The sequence below is a fragment of the Bubalus bubalis genome, chromosome 3 (genome assembly GCF_019923935.1).
Source record: "Bubalus bubalis isolate 160015118507 breed Murrah chromosome 3, NDDB_SH_1, whole genome shotgun sequence".
Classification (NCBI taxonomy): Eukaryota; Metazoa; Chordata; class Mammalia; order Artiodactyla; family Bovidae; genus Bubalus; species Bubalus bubalis.
Window position 1 is genome coordinate 12,085,483 of NC_059159.1, and position 21,249 is coordinate 12,106,731.

The 21,249-nt window shown below is 58.2% G+C and overlaps 2 protein-coding genes across 4 annotated transcripts; both read left to right on the forward strand.

The window, feature by feature from the left end:
* Window positions 1–92: 92 nt before the first annotated feature.
* Window positions 93–13,167, forward strand: HGS (hepatocyte growth factor-regulated tyrosine kinase substrate). Of its 3 annotated transcripts, none has more exons than XM_025279698.2 (22): window positions 93–251; window positions 1,850–1,934; window positions 2,269–2,344; window positions 2,723–2,815; window positions 4,386–4,509; window positions 5,608–5,660; window positions 6,065–6,133; window positions 6,775–6,899; window positions 7,594–7,672; window positions 7,739–7,837; window positions 7,924–8,019; window positions 8,631–8,669; window positions 8,747–8,887; window positions 8,982–9,041; window positions 9,510–9,720; window positions 10,131–10,303; window positions 10,380–10,520; window positions 10,603–10,780; window positions 11,442–11,575; window positions 11,651–11,770; window positions 11,950–12,039; window positions 12,479–13,167. In XM_025279698.2, the coding sequence occupies exons 1-22, from the start codon at window positions 215–217 to the stop codon at window positions 12,587–12,589; spliced, it is 2,334 nt and encodes a 777-aa protein (XP_025135483.1). In that variant the 5' UTR covers window positions 93–214; the 3' UTR covers window positions 12,590–13,167. The 3 variants fall into 3 exon arrangements, with proteins under 3 accessions (XP_025135483.1, XP_025135484.1, XP_025135485.1); XM_025279699.2 differs by having other exon boundaries at window positions 9,513–9,720; XM_025279700.2 differs by lacking the exons at window positions 11,442–11,575; window positions 12,479–13,167 and having other exon boundaries at window positions 11,950–12,005.
* A 1,363-nt stretch (window positions 13,168–14,530) lies between these two features.
* Window positions 14,531–18,941, forward strand: MRPL12 (mitochondrial ribosomal protein L12). The gene is made up of 5 exons (XM_006064208.3): window positions 14,531–14,739; window positions 15,351–15,537; window positions 15,711–15,794; window positions 18,129–18,263; window positions 18,361–18,941. The coding sequence occupies exons 1-5, from the start codon at window positions 14,666–14,668 to the stop codon at window positions 18,475–18,477; spliced, it is 597 nt and encodes a 198-aa protein (XP_006064270.1). The 5' UTR covers window positions 14,531–14,665; the 3' UTR covers window positions 18,478–18,941.
* The last annotated feature ends 2,308 nt before the right edge of the window (window positions 18,942–21,249 follow it).

Below are 21,249 nucleotides of genomic sequence, written 5' to 3' on the forward strand. Positions count from 1 at the left end.
GCTCATTGGCTCCCGACTCTAACCGTCTCACTAGGCGCGGTCTAATCGGCGTCCAGCGTCTGGGGCGAGCGGAAAGACCCTCCTCCCCACGGTTCTCGAGCTGGCCGGCGACGTGCGCGTGCGCGCGTCTGAGAGGCAGGCGGAAGCGGAAGTCGGGGGCGCGCCGGCCAGCAGTGGGGATCGCCGCGGCGTCAGGTTGGGGTCCCGGGTCGCCATGGGGCGTGGCAGTGGCACCTTCGAGCGTCTCCTAGGTAACGCTGCCCCCGCTCCCCGGTGGGAAAGACCCCCGCCCCCAGTGATCCCGGGCGACCGCCGCGCGACTCGGGCCCTGGGCGGGCGCGCAGGCGACGTAAGGCCCGGCGGTCCTGGGCGCAGGGCCTGGCGCCGACCGATTGGGTGAGGGTCCGCGCAGGAGACCGGCCAGGAGCTTGGGGAAGTTAACTGCCAGCGTCTGGCCAAGCGGGCCTCACGTCCTGAGTCAGGAGAATGGATGACTCAGTGAAATAGTAAAGTCTCAGTAGACCCTCTCTCCCCGCCAAAAACCTAGGTTGCCTGGAATTTGGGGATTCTGACCCATACGCGGGCCCCAAGGGTGGAGCCAGCAGTGTTTTCCCTGGGACCTGCAAGCTCTTCGGAGCGCTGCTTCCCCAGGGATCCAGACCCGCGCCGGATGTCCCCCCTGGGCTCCGGGAAGAAGCGCCGGGGCTAAGAAGGCGTTTCCTCTGTTGGGCTGGATAGCTGATCTTTCTGAACCTCCTGGAAGTCACAGGTTTTAGGAAGGAAAATCAATGTTTATGGACAAGCTCACTCTCCTTCAGGAAACTGTTCTGTGTTTGGGACAGGCGCTCTGGGTAGTCGAATGGTCAGCCTGAACCTGGCCTCCTTCTTCCTCAAATGCGATTTCGGAGGGACCTCAGATGAGGCCTCTTCGTTGCTCATTGAATTATCTGGGCTGAGGAACTCAGCTCATGAGATGGTTCAGCCCTTCAGTGATCAATCCAGGAGTCACTGTCAGATCCTTTTTGATCTTCTGCACGACTCCAGGGACCATGGTCCTGACTGAACTCGGAGAGCAGCCCCTGAGCCGCTCATCTGTGTGTCTGAGGCCACAGAGACATAGACTAGAGGTGGTCATTGGAGAATCCTCCTTGGCAGGTCAACCCTGTCTGCAGTCCACAAAACACTTGAGGCAGAGGACCGGGTCTCTGTTGTTGGAGAATCCTCCTTGGCAGGTCAGCCCTGTCTGTATTCCACAAAACACTTGAGGCAGAGGACCGGGGTCTCTGTTGTTGGAGAATCCTCCTTGGCAGGTCAGCCCTGTCTGCATTCCACAAAACACTTGAGGCAGAGGACCAGGGTCTCTGCTGTATGTCTCTCCAGCAGTGCCACAGCTGAGAGCTAAACAAACAGGCTAAACTTCTGAAAACAAGGGACTCTGAGGGATGAGGCAGCAGAGCTTAGTGTTGAATTCTGGCTCCACCCCAGCAAGCTGTGTGATTTCAGGCCTAGTGACTTTACCTCTCTTCACTTCTCACCTAGTTTCTTTGTCCGCAGAGAGGGTGGAAATATCCCCTAATTCTTAAGGTTTGTTTGAGAGTTGAGTGAGTTCGCGTAAAGTGTTTGGAACAGCACTTGTGTGTAAAAAGCCCGCAATGTCTTTCAGGAAGGACAGTGCTTTCCATGGTTATTGTCAGGTGTCAGGAGGATGGTCATGCAGTTTTCCGTTTGGTCCAGATGTCTAAAATAAAATGGGAAGGAGGCAGTTCCTCCTGCCTGTTACTGAGCTGGGGGTCCAGCTAGGGGATCACCCAGCAGGATGAGCCCGTGTAATGGTGCGTTTCTGCCTTAGACAAAGCGACCAGCCAGCTTCTTCTGGAGACTGACTGGGAGTCCATCCTCCAGATCTGTGACCTGATCCGCCAGGGGGACACGCAGTAAGTGCACCCTCGGGAGCAGGGGGGTGGCCGCACTGTGGACCGGGGTTGCTTTGTGCCCACTCATCTTCCAAGATCCTGCCCTGATGAAAGCTGAGTATGTTAGGCCCCGATGGAGTACTGTGTGGTCTGTGTGCTATGATGGCTCTTGAGATCTCAGGACAGTTAAAGGACTTTTTCTGTACCGTTTGGGAGTGCATGGTTACCTGGACGTTTGCCTAGGGGGTCTCAAGGACCAGATGGCCAATGGGCTTTTCCTCAGTCTTAGAAGCTGTTTTCTTCTTTTTTTTTTTTTTTCTCTGTTTGCTTTTACCAATGCCTTTTTATCTGTCAGGGCAAAGTATGCAGTGAGTTCCATCAAGAAGAAAGTTAACGATAAGAATCCCCACGTGGCCTTGTACGCCCTAGAGGTAATCAGACCCTGTACTCCAGTCGGCCCTGGTCGGGGTGGCAGCGATGGGCGCACTGCCAACAGTGGAGGCACCAGGCACAGAGGGCTGGGCTGGGCTGGGAGCAGTGCTTCCGCTCTTCCACCTGAGGCTGACACATGTAGCCCCTGAGGTTGACTCCAGTGTCTGTCCTTGGTGATAAAACATAGAGTTAAAAGGAGCAGGTGTAGCCTTGGCTTCTGCTTGCCTTAGAGACTGCTCCGTGGGCTTTCCTATCCAGCTGGGTGGTCTGAGGGCCCTGTTGAGGCCCACCTTCTTGTGGGGAAGGTGGACCTGTCCAGGAGGGGGAGTTCCTGCCCTGACCTGCAGCTTAAGTCTTCCCCTCCCTGGGGTCTGCAGGTCATGGAGTCTGTGGTGAAGAATTGCGGCCAGACAGTCCATGATGAGGTGGCGAACAAGCAGACCATGGAGGAGCTGAAGGATCTGCTGAAGGTGGGTGCTCTTCAGGGAGCAGAGAGGCCCGTGTGGGGGAGCACCACCCCAGGGGCTTCTTGGGGCTTTGCTGGCACCTGTGTCAGAAACAGTGCCGAGGGCTGGAGGGCAAGTGTTTGTGATCCCTGCCTGGAGAGGTCAGGCCTTCCCAGAAGCTAGGCAGGGCTGCATCTGGGAGTGCGGAGAAGACCCCACTCCTGCAAGGTGAGGAAAACTTCCTGGGGGGCAGGAGCTAAGTCTGAAGGGTAGGGGATGCTCACTGAGTAGCAGAGAAGGTGGGGAGGAACAGTGTGCGTGTGGCCATGGCAGAGCATGTGAGTGGAGACCTGGGGTCCCCAAAAGACTTGCATAGAGCAGGGAGGCACGTGAGTTTGATGTGTTTGTGGAGGCAGAGCTGGGGAACAGCAACAGAGAAGGGATGCCAGAACCCGCCCCCCACCCCACCCGCCAAGGCAGAGGAGGGAAAAGTCCTCCAGGGCCTCAAGGGGTCATCTGAGCAGGGCATGTTCGCTGCCCACCTGTAGGGATTGTGATGTGGGCAGTGACACCAGGAGGTTGTATGATGTAGAGTGGGGTGGTGCAGCCATTCTTGGAGGTGAAGGGCATCCCATAGAGCTGAGGCTGCCCTAGGTGGCAACCTAGGAGCACAGCTCCGGCACCAACTCCACCACCACTGACCTGGGCCTGTTGGGCGCCTGTGGGCCTCGCAGCCTGGAGCCCATCTGAGGCTGAGCTGACAGCAGAACTTTTTCAAAGCCCTGGCTGGAGGCCTGGCCAGCCCCTCCTCTGTCCTGGATGACAGAGGAATTAGAACCTGTCCTCCTTGTATGGGCATGATCGTGTCCTGTTCACACGGCACGCGGTCTGAGTCCTTGAAGGGCCGGGGCTACCTGGAGAGGGGTCCACTGACTGGACCCAGGTTATAAAAAAGAGCGGGAACTCTGGCATGTGAGCTGTGGTGGGTGTCTCCTCGAAGCAACTTTCTTGATCCACTGTCCTGAGCATTGTGTGTGTACATCATCGAGAGAGCTTTAGAAGTGGGATTGGTTGTGCTTTAATCTGCTGGAGATGGTGGCCTTGTATGTGGGGAACTTTCTGGAGCCATTCATCCCACCTGTCTGGGCTGCCTGTGACTGGAAGGAGGCAGCTGGCTGACCGTGCGTCTGCACCCTCAGCCCAGGCTCGGTTGGCTCTGCCTGTTGCTGGCCGGCCTTAGCCAGCCCCACAGTGGGTCACAGGTTGAGGGGCTCCCTAGGTAGTCAGGGTCCTGTAGGGCACAGGGGTGAGATGGGGAGAGACAGATGGTGATGAGACAGTAGGGGTGGGAGAGCCTTCACTTGAGGGATTCCCCAGGTTCTTCCAGGCATTTAGAGACCAGTGCAGGCCCTTAGTCGACAGACAGGGGGAATGGATTTGTCTTTGGGGATGGGGTTCCTGGAGGAGGCCTGGATCTGGGGAGTGGCTCCCTACATGGCCCCGTCTCCAGTTGGGGTCTGCCAGTTGCTTCCTTGTTCTGAGATATCTCTTTGGCACCACCATCTCCTCATCTTCCTTCTTCCCTTGCCTACAGAGGCAGGTGGAAGTAAACGTCCGGAACAAGATCCTGTATCTGATTCAGGCCTGGGCACACGCCTTCCGGAACGAGCCCAAGTACAAGGTGGTCCAGGACACGTACCAGATCATGAAGGTGGAAGGTGAGTCAGGGGGGTGGGGGCGAGAGGGTCCAGTCCTGGGCTTGGGACGCACCATCGGGTTGAGGGGCTGCCCTGCACCAGGTGGGCCCAAGGGAGGCTGTGCTGGGGGCGGCACTGTGCTCTGAGCACAGTGGACTTGGAGATTCTTAAGCGGGGCTGTGGCAGCTGAGGCAGGCTTCTTCAGGCCCAGTGCGTGTTCCTCCCTGTTGTTGTACCTGTGGAGAGATGTTGGGGTTCTGGCAAGGAGAGCAGTGGATTCAGGCCATGTTTGGAAGATTTTCTGGTGCTCCCACCAGGTGTGGATGAGAGGGCAGGCTGGGTCCTCTCCCACCTGTGCCGCACAGCTGGGCCAGGTCTTCTGACCCCAAGATGAGCCACGGAGTAGGAGCAAGGGCACTGCCTGTTGGTTGCAGGGTGGGCAGGACTGTGCCAACACTGTGTGATGAAGGACCCATCCAGATCAATAAGCTGGTCTCAGACTTTCAATTCCTGAACTTCAGACATGAGAGAGAACATCCAGAGTTTATGGAGGGAATTTCCAGGCAGTCCACTGGTTAAGATTCTGGATTTTCACTGTCAGGGACCCAGATTTGATCTCTGGATGGGGAACTAAATCCCACAAGTCACACAGCATGGCCAAAAAAAAAAACCCAACCAAAAACAAAGACTTATGGGATTTCAACGGGTCCATAGCTCAAAAAAAAAAAGCTCTGGTTTAAAAGCTCTGGGAAGTGTGCTTGGCTGGAATGCAGGCCAGGAGCCAGACGGGAGGCCCAGGAAAGACCCGCGAGGCCTTGATGTGGTGGGAGCGAGGCTTGGCTCTGTGTGTGGTCCCTAGGACTCAGCAGCCATGCGGAGCCACCCCAGCTGTGGGGCAGGCTGGCTGAGCTGCGCCCCTAGACGCCCTTTTGCAGTGTGAGGTCACTGTGCCTGCTGCCTCAGGCTCTGGACCTCTTCTATCTGCTCGGGGAGGAGCAGACACCAAGGACTGGGATGTGATCGCTGGAGGCCTCAGGGCTGATGGGTAAGGACAGGTGAGGCTGAGGGCCTCACACACCAGGGCAGCATTCAGTGGTAACAGGGGCCTCCTTTTTCCAGGACACGTCTTCCCAGAGTTCAAGGAGAGCGATGCCATGTTTGCTGCGGAGAGAGTGAGTTCACAGGGTGCTGGGTCCAGGAGTTAGGCTGCTTGCAGGAGGCAGAAGGGAGACCCTGGGATCTGGGCTTGTTGGGAGCAGGTGAGCTGCTAATTGACCTCAACATAAGAATGCCCTTTAAGTAGAATATGCAGCTTTGTCTGCAGGTTGAGAAAGGAACCTGGTTGAAGGTGCCTTAGGGCTGTGGTTCCCAGTTAAATACTTCCATGTCCCCGAAGCTGTGGGAAGTCTTGCAGTCAGGTCTTTAGAAAGAAAAGAGGACCATTTTGGAGGGAGATCTTCCTCGAGTCACGTCTGCAGTGGGTTGGCCGCAGCCCCCTGCAGCCCCTGCACCCCTTGTGGAAAGCGGGGTGGCCAGGGAGGGCTGGGGCGTGTGACCTGACTCTGCCCGTCCCCAGGCCCCTGACTGGGTGGATGCTGAGGAGTGCCACCGGTGCCGGGTGCAGTTTGGGGTCATGACCCGCAAGGTGAGTGCGCCTGCCTCAGGGAGGGCCCCAGCTCCCCACCTGGCCGGGACAGACCCCAAGCCTCCCGCTGTTACCACAAGGCCACGGCGCGCACAGCAGGCCCTTTCTCTCTGGACTGGGACCTGGCGGCGTGGGGAGTGAGGTCACCTGGGATCTGTGTCCAATGGTCAGTGCCCTCAGGCAAAGTTCAGGCAAGGCTGTACTCCTGGGGAACGCAAGCACCCCATGCCCAGGGGTTTGGGTCTGCATTGCCTCGGCCAGTAGCCCCCTCGCTGAGTCTCCTCAGCTGACTTGGCTTGTCCGGCTTGGACCTTCCCTCTGCTCACTGAAGCTGGGGCCTGGGACATCTGAGCAGACTCCCCAGACTCACTGTACAGCAAAACTTACTCATTAGGACAGCTTGTGTGTTCTTTTGTGAACTTTTTTTGTCAATTTGACTACTTTTCCTCAAAGTGGAGGCTATAATTGAGAGCTTGCGAGTGTGCCCTGTTCCCCCAGGTCCTTTGTGGCCTCCCAAGCTCACCTTCTGCCCACCCCAGCCTGGGAGGCCCAGCCTGGCACTTCCTGCAGCAGGTAGTGCTGGGCAGAAGGTGGGCGTGAAGAGTGGCTGACCAGGCCTCCCTGACCACCCCGTGTCACAGCACCACTGCCGGGCATGTGGCCAGATCTTCTGCGGCAAGTGCTCTTCCAAGTACTCCACCATCCCCAAGTTCGGCATTGAGAAGGAAGTGCGGGTGTGTGAGCCCTGCTTTGAGCAGCTCAACAAGTGAGTCCCCTGGGACACTGGAGCTAGGGTGGTGCCCGGCAGGGCCCCTAGGTCTGAGTCCTGCTGGCCAGTTGCTCGGGTTTGTTTATAAAGTGTTGGGAGAAGAGACACAGGAGTTGCCTGGAGACCCTCACCCCACGACAGTAAATTGCCTTTCTGCAGCCCCATTGACTCCACCTCTCTCTCTGACACACACACCACCCCCACCCTCCCAGGCTTGTGTGCCCACACACACCTTGTATCCTGAACCAGTCAAGAGTGAGCCGCAGGCACCCTGTCCCTCTCCCCTCAACTCCCATGTGTGCTTCCCAAGGGGAACTTTTCCCACAAGACTGCTGGTAGCAGTCAAGTGTGTCCATCTTCCCAGCATCAGGGATGGGATCTGATCTGTTGGGGAAGTGGTATCTGTAGGCCGCTCCATTGGGAGGTCTTTTCTTTGGAAAGCCGCAGCGTGGCGGATGTTGGAGCCCCATTTCCAGGAAAGGGGCTGTCTTTTAGGCCAGTGACTTGCCCAGGGCCCTGCAGCCCAGAGGTGAAAGCTGGTTCGTGGGTCCAGCTTTTCTCTGGAGTGTGGTCTGCGGAACTTCCTGTCTTCCTTCCCTCAGGGTGTCAGAGGGGAGCCCCAGGCTGTTTCCTAGAACACATGGGGGTGGGATACAGCGCCTGGTGACACACGGCATCCTGTCTCCTCCAGGAAAGCAGAGGGAAAAGCGGCCTCAACAACGGAGCTGCCCCCGGAGTACCTGACCAGCCCGCTGTCTCAGCAGTCGCAGGTACTGCCCGGGCCTCTGGGGGCGCCTTGACCCTTGGCCCCGCTAACCCTGCCCTGTCATCCTCAGCTGCCCCCCAAAAGGGACGAGACAGCCCTGCAGGAAGAGGAGGAGCTTCAGCTGGCCCTGGCCCTGTCTCAGTCGGAGGCCGAGGAGAAGGAACGGATGGTGAGCGGGGACAGCCTTGCTGAGTCTGGGGGTGCACAGGAAAGTGCGGCGTGCACCTCGGACACCTCCTCCTGGTCATCCTGCAGAGGCAGAAGTCGGCCTATACCGCGTACCCCAAGGCTGAACCCACGCCCGTGGCCTCCTCAGCGCCCCCTGCCAGCAGCCTGTATTCTTCGCCTGTGGTGAGCCTGCCCTTCAGCTCAGCCCCAGTGGCTTGGACTGCCTTCCTATGGGATGAGAGGGCAAGCGATTGTGCCTCAGCAGGGATGCTTGAGTCTCCTGGGCAGGGGCAGAGGCAGCCTGGTGCCCACAGGTCTCGGCTCCCTGGTCAGGACCCCAGTGGAGCAGAGGACACTGCAAGGGCTGGAGGCCTCACTGTCGAGACCCCGGTGTCTTCCATACCCCCCAAGCGGGAGGAGCTGGGGACACCTTGGGTCAAAGTGCTCTGTTTTTCTAGCCTCCTGTGAGGCCGTCACAGGTCTGTTTGCTGGAGGTGGACCGAATTCTTTCTGTAAAAAGGAGGAAGGTGGCAGGTGGGGCAGAGGTTTAGAAAGTCATTTGCAAACCCTGCAGGGCACTGTGGGTGGAGCTGAGAGAAGCCCTGCCAGTTGCCCACCCGACCCTGTGGTCAGTGGGAGGGCTGGTGGGGCAGCACCCTGCATCCCATCTACGGTTACGGAGCCCCTTGGCGCTTGGACAGGCTTTGGCCAGTCTGCAGGGTCCGCTCTCATGGCTATATCATCCAGGCCTCTCCTCCGGCCTGTGGCCTCTCATATACACCATGTCTCCCCAGAACTCATCGGCGCCTCTGGCTGAGGACATCGATCCTGAGGTGAGGATACCCCAAGTGTGGTGCTTTCCCCTCGCTGCTTCCTGGCCCTTGGGAGTGACCCCCTCTTGCCTGTGTAGCTTGCACGGTACCTGAACCGGAACTACTGGGAGAAGAAGCAGGAGGAGGCTCGGAAGAGCCCCACGCCGTCTGCACCAGTGCCTCTGACAGAGCCCACGGCCCAGCCTGGGGAGGGACACGCAATCCCTGCCAACGTGGAGGTAAGGGGCTACTCTCAGGCTTCAGACTGTGGTCCCTTGGGAGAGGGACACCAGGATAGGCAGAGATGGAGTCTCACTGTCTGGTCTCTTCCAGACTTCCCTCCCAGAGACAGACCCTCAGGCCGTAACTGCAGCCGGAGCTGCCTTTAGTGAGGTAAGCCATGACTCCCTCCTCGGGCTGGGGGCAGACTTGGCCTCCCAGAGTGCAGAGCGCCAGGCTCATGGTGACCTCCCAGAGGTGGGCTGTTGCCACTTACAGCTCTCCATTGGACGTCTCTGGGTTGGCTGTAGGCTCTGCTCAGCTCCTTGCTGTCTACCCCAAACAGGCTGGAATATTCTGGGGCTCTGCACTTTGGTGCCCAGTGGAGTAAGAGGCCAGTGCCAGGACAGCTTTGTCTCGGCCACGCTGTGCCTGTGGGCAAAAGCCGAGCTTCCCTGGGCCTCTGTTTCCTCCCTTGTGAACCGGGTGCTGGGGGCGCCTCTCGCCAACCCCCCAGGAGGACCCAGTCAGTTGTGCAGCAAGCTCAGAGCTCAGCACCTGACTCAGCCAGACAGAGGGACCCTGTCCCCACTCGGGCTCGGGGTGTAGGAGGTGCTCAGGCAGACTCCTGTGCCCCGGCAGCAGTACCAGAATGGGGAGTCGGAGGAGAGCCATGCACAGTTCCTGAAGGCCCTCCAGAATGCCGTTACCACCTTCGTCAACCGCATGAAGAGCAACCACGTGCGGGGCCGCAGCATCACCAACGACTCGGCCGTACTGTCCCTCTTCCAGTCCATCAACACCATGCACCCCCAGCTGCTGGAGCTGCTCAACCAGCTGGATGAGCGCAGGCGTACGTGCCACGTGCACCTTCCCAGGTGTCCCTCCAGGCCTTGGGGGCTCCCATTGGGCCTGCCACACCCGCTAGGGGCAGTGGGCTCCTTCTGGGCCAGGCATTATCGCGCCTGGGGTGGTGTGGGCAGGGCTGCCGCGAGGGACCTTGGGCTCTGCATGAGGGAGTCCCAGTGGCAGATGTCCCACTGAGCACAGTGAGCTGGCGGGAGTGTGTATGTGTACGTATGTGTGCGCACACGTGTGCATGTGCGTCCCCCTGCCCTGGAGCCCCTATGCCAGCTGCACCCTGTAGACAGGTGCTCAGCTGGGCCCTGCCATTTCCCAAGCCAGGCTGGGCAGCAGTGCCCACTGTGGGCAGCTTGTGTTCCAGCCAATACCAAGGCCCCCCAGCTTGCCCCCTCCCCACAGTATACTACGAGGGACTGCAGGACAAGCTGGCGCAGATCCGTGACGCCCGGGGGGCGCTCAGCGCCCTGCGGGAGGAGCACCGGGAGAAGCTTCGCCGCGCAGCCGAGGAGGCCGAGCGCCAGCGCCAGATCCAGCTGGCCCAGAAGCTGGAGATCATGCGGCAGAAGAAGCAGGTGCGGCGGTGGCAGCCCGCCCGGCCATAGGGTGTGGGGCCGGAGCCAGCCCTGACGCCTGCCTCGTGGTCCACAGGAGTACCTAGAGGTGCAGCGGCAGCTGGCCATCCAGCGCCTGCAGGAGCAGGAGAAGGAGCGGCAGATGCGCCTGGAGCAGCAGAAGCAGACCATCCAGATGCGGGCCCAGATGCCCGCTTTCTCTCTGCCCTACGCCCAGGCACGTGCCCACCACACACCTCGGTCCCTCAGGGCACCCTGGTGACGGACAAGTGCCCTGAAAGCTGTCTCTCTGTCTCCAGCTCCAGGCCATGCCTGCGGCGGGGGCTGTGCTGTACCAGCCCTCCGGCCCGGCGAGCTTCGCGGGCACCTTCAGCCCGGCCGGCTCGGTGGAGGGCTCACCCATGCACACCATGTACATGAGTCAGCCGGCCCCAGCTGCCAGCGGTCCCTACCCCAGCATGCCAGCAGCCGCAGCAGGTAACGGAGTGGGTAGGGCAGGAGGGTGGGGGGCCAACAGCCAAGACGAACCCCAGACCGCTACCCTTTCCTTCTTTTGTTGTGTTGGTGTGATCACAAACTAACAGAACAGTTGGCAGAGCAGTACACAGCGTTTTTCAGATTCACACACTCTCCCCACACTCAGCCACACTCACTCTCTTCTGACCCAATTTAGGGGGAGTGGCGGGTGTGACACCCTTTACTACTAGAGGCCTCTACATTTGCTAGACCAGGATGCTCTGCAGGGCCTGGGCACAGGTGCCAGACGAGCCCAGAGGCCCTGGTGTGACTGTATCTGCGGCTGGCTCGCGCTCACATGGCCCCAGGGCCTCACCTGTGCCAACAGGAAACCCGCCCCCTGTTTAGCTGTCCTCCCTCTTAGAACGTTCCGTGGGCTTCTCTGACACTGATTTCTCAAAGACCGCTGGCCTGTTGTCTTGCAGACCATTTGGGCTGTAACTGGTCTTCTGAGAGTGTGACATTCTGTGGGTCCTTTCCTGTTTTTGTTTATTTCACTTACTATTCTTTTGTGAAAATGTGAAACACAAACTTATTTCTGTAAGTCACAAGGAAAAGGGAAACTCAAGCCCCCGTCCCTTGCCCCATCCTCAGGGTTCTGAGCTCTCTCCTCTGTCTGCAGACCCCAGCATGGTGAGCGCTTACATGTACCCAGCGGGGGCGGCTGGTGCACAGGCAGCCCCGCAGGGCCCCGCGGGGCCCACCACCAGCCCAGCCTACTCATCATACCAGCCTACTCCCACTCAGGGCTATCAGGTAGGTGGGGAGGCTGCCCCTTCCCTACAAGGCCCGTAGGCCCAACTGTCTCCCATCGCCCTCTCTCCTCCACAGACCGTGGCCTCCCAGGCCCCACAGAGCCTCCCAGCCATCTCCCAGCCCCCGCAGTCTGGTACGATGGGCTACATGGGGAGCCAGTCAGTGTCCATGGGCTACCAGCCTTATAGCATGCAGGTGAGAGGCTGTCGGGGGGCCTCAGATGGGAGGAGCAGGGCCTTTGGGGGTGGGAGCATGCTGGGCAGGCTCCATGGTCTGCTCACTGCCCCATGTCCCCTCCACTGCCTCTCTGCTGGTTGGCATTGACCTGGTTACAGAGCTGCTTTCTTAGCATGGGGCTGTTTCATTGTCCACAGAATCTCATGCCGACCCTCCCTGGCCAAGACGCGCCTCTGCCGCCCCCACAGCAACCCTATATCTCAGGGCAGCAGCCCGTGTACCAGCAGGTGAGCCTCTCCTGGGACCACCGTGGGTCATGACAGGGGACAGGCTTCACTGTGGACCCCGTCTGCAGTGGGGCTGCCCTGGGAAGTGCGGCTGGCGTGGGCCAGGATTGCTGCTCTTCAGGCAGGACCAGGACAGGCACGTAACAATAGCTGTTGGGTGTCAAAACCATATGTTTACTTAAAAGCCCAAGGTCCCATCTACTCAGCTCCAGAGACATGAATCCGGAATGCCTGGGGAGTGGGCTCTGCTGGGAACAGGAAGAGGACAGGGAATCTGTGATGACTGGAGGAAGGGGAGGAGTCAGGAGCGTGGGCTTGAGGGGCCTAAATACTGGGCCAGGCTGGTTTGTGGAGTGTTCTGGAGAGGAGCTGGTAGAGGATGGGGAGGCTGGGGCCTGGAGAGGGAAGACAGACCACTGGCTTGTGTGTCCTCCTGCAGATGGCGCCCTCTAGCGGCCCTCCTCAGCAGCAGCCCCCAGTGGCCCAGCAGCCCCCAGCACAGGGCCCGCCAGCACAGGGCAGTGAAGCCCAGCTCATCTCGTTTGACTGACCCCGGCTGGGAGCTCCCCATCTAGAGTAACACTACGGTTCTCCAAAACTGCCGCCTCCATCTCTAACTAGCGTGGTCCTCCTGCCTCGCGCTCTACCCTCTGCGTGGGCGGGGTGGCCCTTCACTCCGGCCCTCCTCCGTCTTTGTCCTTGCCTGCCAGCTCCTGGTTCCCCTAGGCCCCATCCTTGTCTCTGGCTCCTTAAGTTCATGTCTGACTCCTTTCCCCAGGGCTGGGCCTCGGGGAGGAGGGTGGAAGGGAAGGACCTTCCCTGAGAGGAAGCCTCCAGCCCAGTTATGTCGGGTTCTGTGAGGGCTGGCCAGAGTGGGGTCTCTGCCCCGCACAGCTCATGCCCTCCCATCCCCACCCCGGGAGACCTTGAGGCCATGGTCTGTGACTAGCGTGAGTGCTCCCCAGAGTTCTCCAGCATGGCCCCCCAGGCTGTCAGCAGGGATGCTCCTGGCCCTCACAGGAAGGGTGGGGCCTGTCTCCAGCTTCTCTGCTTCTGAGCTGCCATCTTATCCAGTGCCCTGAGTAGATGGAATGGAACAGCGATAATAAAAATGTATTTCAACAAGTATCAGGGTGTCTGCTCAGAGGGAAAGTGCTGGGCAGCTGTTTCAGTTCTGGGTGGGTGTGTGGGTGCCTCCTCACAGGCCAGCTGCCCCTCGCCGCAGGCCTAGCTCCACAGGAGTCTCAACTGGTGCACGCTACTCGGCCTTGAGATCGGTTGTCTTCCTCCCTGAGATTGAGCACCAAGGACCTGTGCCCTCTCCACCCAGCTGCGCTGACTCCTGGGAGGGGCGTGTGGGGCCTGGGCTCTAGTCTGAGTCGGCACTGTCAGAATTGTAGCCTAGAAGAAAATGTTTATGACAACATAGACTCACAGCCTCTCACATCCAGGGTTCAATACGTTTCATAAACTAAGTGTGCAAACCTCTTGGGTGACTCCCCTTGTTAGCTCTTCTATGAAGCAATGCAGTAGTGTAATGGGCTCAGAGCTCAGGTCAAAAGCCCGCCCAGGATCACAGATGCTGGGCAAAAGGAAGCCCAGCCTTCTTCGACCTAAAGTCAGGACTGTTATCCCTGGGCTCTTAGAAAATCACCTATGGTATCTAGGACAGAAGGAGAGCAGTATGTCCCCTGCTGCATTTAAGGAGCAAAGGCCCTAGGACCCGAAGGGCTGGGGACACCCCATGTGCCAGATATTTGGGAGCTGAACTAAGAGGCAAGAGTGCAGAGGATTCGGGCAGCTGGAGACAAGAGTCCAGGCTTACAAATTCTCCCAAGGACCCCATCCTCGACCCCTTCGGGCTCAATCACAACCCTTAGCAGACGCTGCAAGCAGAGTTTATAGCTCGCTGCGGGTCTGGTTCAGGCGGAGGGCGGTGGCTTCGCTACTGCGTCTGCCAGGACGGAAGGACCAAATGTGCTCCCGAGCTGGCCTGCAAGACATCCGTTTAGATACAGAAGGAGACCGAGGAGAAGACGGCCCAGAGGGCCGGGGAGCTCCCTCCCGCCAGGTGACCACAGGCCACGGGCGGCCGGGCCCCCAGAACGGACTTTAGGAGGAAGGGCACTAGGGATGCCCGGGCGTGCCCTGCGGCAGCGCAAACGTCATATGCCCGGACTCTGCTGCAGGTGTCACTGTGCCGTTCAACAGGGTCAGGTCCCTGCCCGTCGTCCCTAGTGTATCGAGGGCCCAGTCGGCTTCCCCGACTCGAACGAACCCTGGCGCCGGGTCTCAGCCTTCTCTCGGCTTCATTGGCCCCTCGGCGGGAAGGACCCAGATCAGCCGGCGTCGGGCCACCGCCCCCTCCACGAAGCTCTGCGCCTGCGCCACTCGTTGTCTTTTGCATAATCTCGCGGAGCGAGAGGAGACAAGTCGAGTTGAGGCTAGAGCGTCCTTCTCCAGCTTGTATGCGCGACTGTCCTGCAGGCTAGAACGTACTACCCAACTCTATGCTCGGTAGTCCTGGCGGCTAGAGTGTCCTCCCCAGCTCGTATGTCCGGTGGCCCCGGCGGCTAGAGTGTCCCGTCTACTAGGATCCGCGTGTGACCTTCTCTCCTGTGGAGCGATGCTGCCGTCGGCCACAAGCCTCCTACTGGGGCCGTGTCTCGGGCTTCGAGCCGCTGCGCTTCGCCTCGTCAGGTACTGCGGGCCGCTGAGGGCCGGGCAGGCTGGTAGTTTGGGGCCCTTGGCCCGGCACTGAGGGTGCACGTTGGGGCGGCGGCCGCGGGCTGGGGGCTTCCCCCGACTCGGCGAGTCCCTACGTGGTTGGTAGGCACGGGGCCTCCACTTAACGATCCCCTAACCTCACGGGCCGCCGATAGTTATGGGGTGGCCCCGGATGACCTTGGACCGGTCCGTGCTTTCCTCCGTGCCTCAGTTTCCCCGGCAGCACAGTGACGTGGTAGGACTCCCATGAGTTGATCTGGCGTTCTACAGCCAGGGACCGCAGGGTCTGAAAGTTTGCGCGGCAAAATGCATTCAGGTAATTGCTTTACGTCCATGGACTGGTAGAGTTCATCCAAACCGGAAACGTCGTGGGTAGCGTGTCTGCAAACAGTTATGTGGGTTTCCAAGGCCCTTTGAAGAATATATAAAATGGCCCGGAAATCCCTTTTGTTATCCACGCGGTCCCTGGAGTCTGAGAACCTGGGTTGGGACCAAGGAGCTAGATCTGAGCTAATGGCACCTACCTGCCTGGCCCATTTCCCCTGCCTGTGCTAGGCTGACGACTCTGTTCTAATGGGGTTCAGGCAACAGGTACCTCACGTCTGCGCTGTGCGGCTTATGAGATGCAGCAGCCATCGAAGGGGGGAGACCCTCACTGGCGCCCCCCTGGATAACGCCCCCAAGGAGTACCCGCCCAAGATCCAGCAGCTGGTCCAGGACATTGCCAGCCTCACGCTGCTGGAGATCTCCGACCTCAACGAGCTCCTGAAGGTATCAGTGCTCAGGCTGGGCAAGGAGCTCTGGGGCCTCTTGCTGGGATATTTGGGAGTTTGGTAAATTATCCAAAGTGTGCTCCATAAATGCAAGGACCTTGCCAGGCGTGTTCCTGAGCATGTCTGTGTGTGACAACCAGCTCCTGAAACTACCCTTCTTTGTCCCTGCAGAAAACACTGAAGATCCAAGATGTCGGGTTGATGCCAGTGGGTGGCATGGTGCCTGGGGCTGCCCCTGCCCCAACAGCCCCAGAGGTGAGCTCAGGCCAGGGCATAAAGCGGTGTTTCTCTGGTGTCCAGCTGATATCTTGCCTCACCTCACATGGCCAGGTTTCCCTCCTCATCCCTCATCTTGTTCCTGCATCAACCAGGCACAGCCTGCAGGTCTGTGCGCTTTCTGGCTGTGGGCACCCCTGCAGCCTCACTGGCATCTCCTCCCTGCCAAGACTGTGCAGGTTCCTGCCCATATGAAGACCATGTTTGTGGTGAAGGGGAAAAGCCAAAGGCGAGGAAACAAGAAAAAAAGAATTTGTATCAAACAGAAAGGGAAAAGAGTAAGGAAGAAGCTCTTAAGTGAGGGAAAGGGTTACAGTTTCAAGAAACGCTGCAGGGAAGGTGACTCTGAGGAAAGACTTGAGGAGCTAAGGATGAGAGTGAGGCAGAGGGATGGCAGGGCCATGGAAATCTCGGACTTATCCACAAGGAGAAATAACATAATTATTGATGTATGCATCTCCCAGTGTCAGAAATCATAAAGGTTTTGCCACATTTGCTTTACCTATTTGAAGCTTGAGACAGATTTCTGATCTCTTCTGCCTCGTGTGTCCCACCATCCATCTCTGAAAGCACCAGTGTTTCCTCACGTTACCAGGAGCTGTCTCAAGTGCAATTAGCAGGGTTTCCTACTCCAGCCTCTCCAAGTTTTGCTAATAGTTCCAGACTTTTTAAAATAGTTTTTTATTTATTAGTCTTAGTTGCGGCATGCAGGATCTTTTCTGTTGTAGAGGCAGGAGGGCTTTGTTGCCCCAAGCCATGCGGGATCTTAGTTCCCTGACCAGGAATCAAACCCTTGTCCTCTGCATTGGAAGGCATATTCTTTAACCACTGGACCACCAGGGAAGTTCCATTTCCAGACCCTTTTTTTTTTTTTTTTTTTAATTTATTTTTGCTTTTGGTTGCACAGGGTCTTCGTTGCTGCTTGCAGGCTTTCTCTAGTTGTGGAGAGCGAGGGCTAGTCTTTAGTTGTGGTGCACTGGCCTTTCGTTGCAGTCACTTGTCTTGTTGGTGGAGCATAGGCTCTAGACCGCGGGCTTAGTAGTTGTGGCGTGTGGGCATAGTTATTCCAAAGCATGTGGAATCTTCCCTGACCAGGGATCAAACCCACGTGCCCTGCATTGGCAGGCGGGTTTTTATCCACTGTAGCACCAGGAACGTCCCAGACTTTAAAACAGTCAGTTTGCTGCCGCTGCTGCTGCTAAGTCACTTCAGTCGTGTCCGACTCTGTGCGACCCCAGAGACGGCAGCCCATTAGGCTCCGATGTCCTTGGGATTCTCCAGGCAAGAACACTGGAGTGGGTTGCCATTTCCTTCTCCAATGCATGAAAGTGAAGTCACTCAGTTGTGTCCAACTCTTCGCGACCCCATGGACTGCAGCCCACCAGGCTCCTCCATCCATGGGATTTTCCAGGCAAGAGTACTGGAGTCGGTGTGCCATTGCCTTCTCTGAAAACAGTCAGTTTATTCAAATCCAAATGAGGTCTCTGTGTTGCATTTGGTTGTTGGGTTTCTCAAGCCTCTTAAATCTGGGTGGCTGCCCTCAGCCCCCTTCCCCCAGCCATCACCTACTGAGGAAACCAGGTCAGGGGTCCTGTGGAGCGTCCCACATCCCACATGTGTCTGATAGTGCCACCAGTCTTGTCCACACTCCTCCCCACACTATGAACTGGAAGGTGACTATACAGGCTAAACACCTGGGGCAAGGAGAGAGAATTACTGTGTAACTTGTCTAAACTGGAGCGCTTTTAAGAATAAAGGGGGTGCTGTTAATAATTAGGCAGCAGACCCACAGTAGAACTGCCCCAGGCTGTTGGCCCATGGTCCCTGCTCTAGGCGTGCTGTGGCCTTCACCGCTGGAACTCTGTCATGCGCAGTTGTCCCATTATTGGTCACCTGGTGGAGCTGAAGCTGGTTGTACATTTGTCATCAGTATGTAACCTTGGGCTTGCACTGCTTTTCTGAGTGTTATTTTATCTGCAGAGCGCTTATGGTGTCATTTTTCCTTGTCTCAAAAGTTACAATTTTTAAAGGACAAGGAAACTAGAGTGCTGGGTGGTGGGGGCAGAAGGTAGTTTTAGAGCAGCATCTGGAGAGATGGATTGGATTGGAATGGATTAGGCAAGGTGAGCACCCAGTTTGGCAGCCTGAGCCCGCTTGTCTCACTCTGGCCTCCTGGCAAAATCGTAGGCTTTGTCAGGCAGCCTGCCTGGGTCTTGCCTTTGGGTTACAGGACAGGGTAGCCTGGGAATGAATCTGCTTGCTTCACCCCGTCCTTTCTCACCTTGCCACCCATTTCCTCCCTCCCTCCCCCAGGCAGCAGAAGAAGACGTCCCCAAACAAAAAGAACGGACACATTTCACTGTCCGCCTGACAGAGGCAAAACCCGTGGACAAGGTAAAGCTGATCAAGGAGATCAAGAACTATGTCCAGGGCATCAACCTTGTCCAGGTGAGGTTCCATGTACCGCACAGCCCTCTCCCGCTGTCACTGACAGCTCTCTGGCTGGCCCAGGCCCAGGTTGGGTTCTGACTTTACTCTCTGGCAGGCAAAGAAGCTGGTGGAATCCCTGCCTCAGGAAATCAAAGCCAACGTGGCCAAGGCCGAGGCCGAGAAGATCAAGGCAGCCCTGGAGGCAGTGGGCGGCACCGTGGTTCTGGAGTAGCTGCCCAGGAGACTGTGGACAGGGTTCCCGGGCCCTGAGTGGGGCTCTGCCTGCTTTGCACCCAGCACCCAGGCTCAGTGGATGGAGCAGCCTTGGAGCAGAACTGGGCATCTGCACCACGAGGCCAACTCCGTTCTGGGACAAACGGATGGACCTGCTGAGATGGGGAGGAAGGGGCAGCCACTGACTCTGCAGCCCCAGGGAGAAGGACTCTAGAACCCACCAGGAGTGTACACGCCCCCCGTGGCCGCTGGGAAAAATGCATCGTGCAGGCCCTGTGTGTGGAGTCGTGCAGTGGGCTGTCCTCTGAGATCCGAACGCATGCCTGTCCTGCTTGTGGGGGTGGCAGCTCCTGCGTGGCTGGCACTAGATCTTCACCTGGGAGCTATGGGGGCGCCTTTGGAACTCCTTGTCTTTAAGTATTGGTGGTCTTTAACAGCAAATACAGACCTGGGCAGGTGAGAGTGAGGTGTGTACCATAGATAGGGCACAGGAGGCAGGAGGGTGTGCTTTGCAAGCCTATAGCAGTTGGGGGGCTGTCAGCTGCTCCCTTAGATGGGCTCAAGGAGCTTTTTCATAGAGCCAGGGGTTTGGTAAGAAGAGGTGACCTGGTGCCAGAGTGACGTTTACAGGTGGCAGTGACCACCCAAGCTTGCAGGCTCTGCCTAGTGCTCTCTTTTCTCCAAGGACCCTTGGCTTCCTTCTCCTGGGAAAGCGCCGTCACTGGCCCATGACAGGAGGCCCCTCGGGCTGAGGGCAGGCAGCTGCAGGGCTTTTTGAGTATCTACTCTGGGGAGGCCCATAATTCTGTGACTCATGGGGACCCACCCCGTCTGGCCTGGGTCTTCAGGTCCCACCTGGAGTTCCCTCCCTTGGTTTGTGGGACCACAAGGGGACACTCGGTCTGGGAGTGCTACCCTCTGGGTGAGATGGCTCAGGATAGGCCCAGGAGCTGCCAGGCTCCCAGATGGACGTGCCCAGCAACCCCCACACCACCTGGGGTCCTCCACAAGGACATGCTTCCAGCTGGCTGTCATTGCAGGAAGAATCCCAGGAGAGGGGAGGCGGCCCCCTGACTGGAGAGCCCCACTAGCCAAGCCTGGGGCCCGTGAAGTTAACAATTGGCCGGCAGCAGATCTCTGGGTGTGCCTTCACTTAGCAGAGGGGACAGCTGGCTACCTGGGGCTAAGTGTGGGCTGCTGATCTGCTGCCTTTTCCTAGGGGCAGGGAGTGGTCCAGGCTCAGGGACACCCCTCACCCCAGGCCTGTGTGGTCACACTCCACCTCCCGGCCTATGGGTGACCTTTAAAGGCCGCTTATCCTCTGAGCGCCTTCATCTTTTTCCAGGGCAGCTAGGGTGATGACATGGGCTCCCTTCACCCTACCCGCCAAGGAGGGGTCACTTTGTTCATGGTAGTATTGCTAAAGGTGTCTACCCGCGGGACCATCAAGCCCAACTCCTCCTGCATTGCTTACAACAGACAGGATGCTGCCATGGTGCCCCCACCTGACCGCAAAGCCCTGTCTGAAGGCGCTGAAGATCCTTGGCCTCCCCTTCCCAGGCAGCCCCCTGGCCCAGGCCTCTCGACCCTTCCAGCGCCCCCTGACCTGCTCCAGCCTGTGGTAGCTCTAAGGTGTCTCAGACCTGGAAATAGGTTGGGTGTGCCACTGGGGATCACCCTGGGTCCCTGAAGCCCACTTAGCCCTTAGGCCTGGTGTTGGGAGGTGGGTTTGCTAGGCATCCTGAGTTGCCCTGCTGGCACCCACAGAACTTAGAAGATCCCTTCAGAGCCTTGTAGGAGTTGGCCTTCGTGCAGGCTCATGAGATGATCACAGAGGACACAGCAATGGGAGAACCAGAGCTGGTCATGTGCTTCTCACACCATAGACACCCCCCACCTCCTCCTCCCTGCCAGTTCCAGGGACCCTGACATATGCCAGGCCACCCACATGGCTGCATCCTCCCTGTCCAGAAACTAAGAGAAAGTGTAAATGCTGCAGCACAGACACCAGGTCCCAAAACAGGCCTGGCCTGGCAGCCAAGCCAAGCCGTTGCCCAAAGTCCCCATCCCTTCGGATTTATGCACAAGTGTTTGGGATCCTTTTGAAAATTGGATCTTTTTGAGTTCCTTTGCAAAATCCACCTTTTTCTAAAAAGGGTGCCCCTCTCTTGGGGCATTCCTGTTTTTCCCAGGATTTCTCCCATACTTCCAACTGCCTTTTCAGCACATCTCTACCACTGGCCCCATCCCAGGCTCCTTGGCAATATTGGGCTGGAAATCTCTGTAGCCAGCTGTTCACCCTCCCAACTGATGACCGAGCGCAGAGGCCTCCTGTGGTTCTAGAAGGCATTTTCCCTAGTTTCCAGGAAGCCGCTTTAGGCGAATAGCAGGGTTTGCTCTGGCAACTTTTGCCTCCGACAGAGAATCCCTGTGTGCTTAGGCTGGGCTGGACTTCTTATTCCTGGTGCCTGGTGGGTCCAGGGGCCAAGATTTGCTTCTCTGGTGCCCCTCACCCTTCTCCCTTGGGGTGGGGGCTGCAGTGGCTAAGCTGGGACAGCAGGACCTTTACTAGGCCCCATTACATGGGGCCTTTACTAGTGCAGGGGTCTCTGACTCTGCCTCCCCTGAGATCCATGGGGCCCCGTCCAAAAGCGGCCCTGGGGACCCAGATTTCTCTGCCCCGCAGGCGCGCCTTCTGGCCAGCAGCGCACCCGCGCTTCCAGTTTGCTGGGAGGACAGTTTGTTGACTACCGCCTCCCAGGAGCCTGAG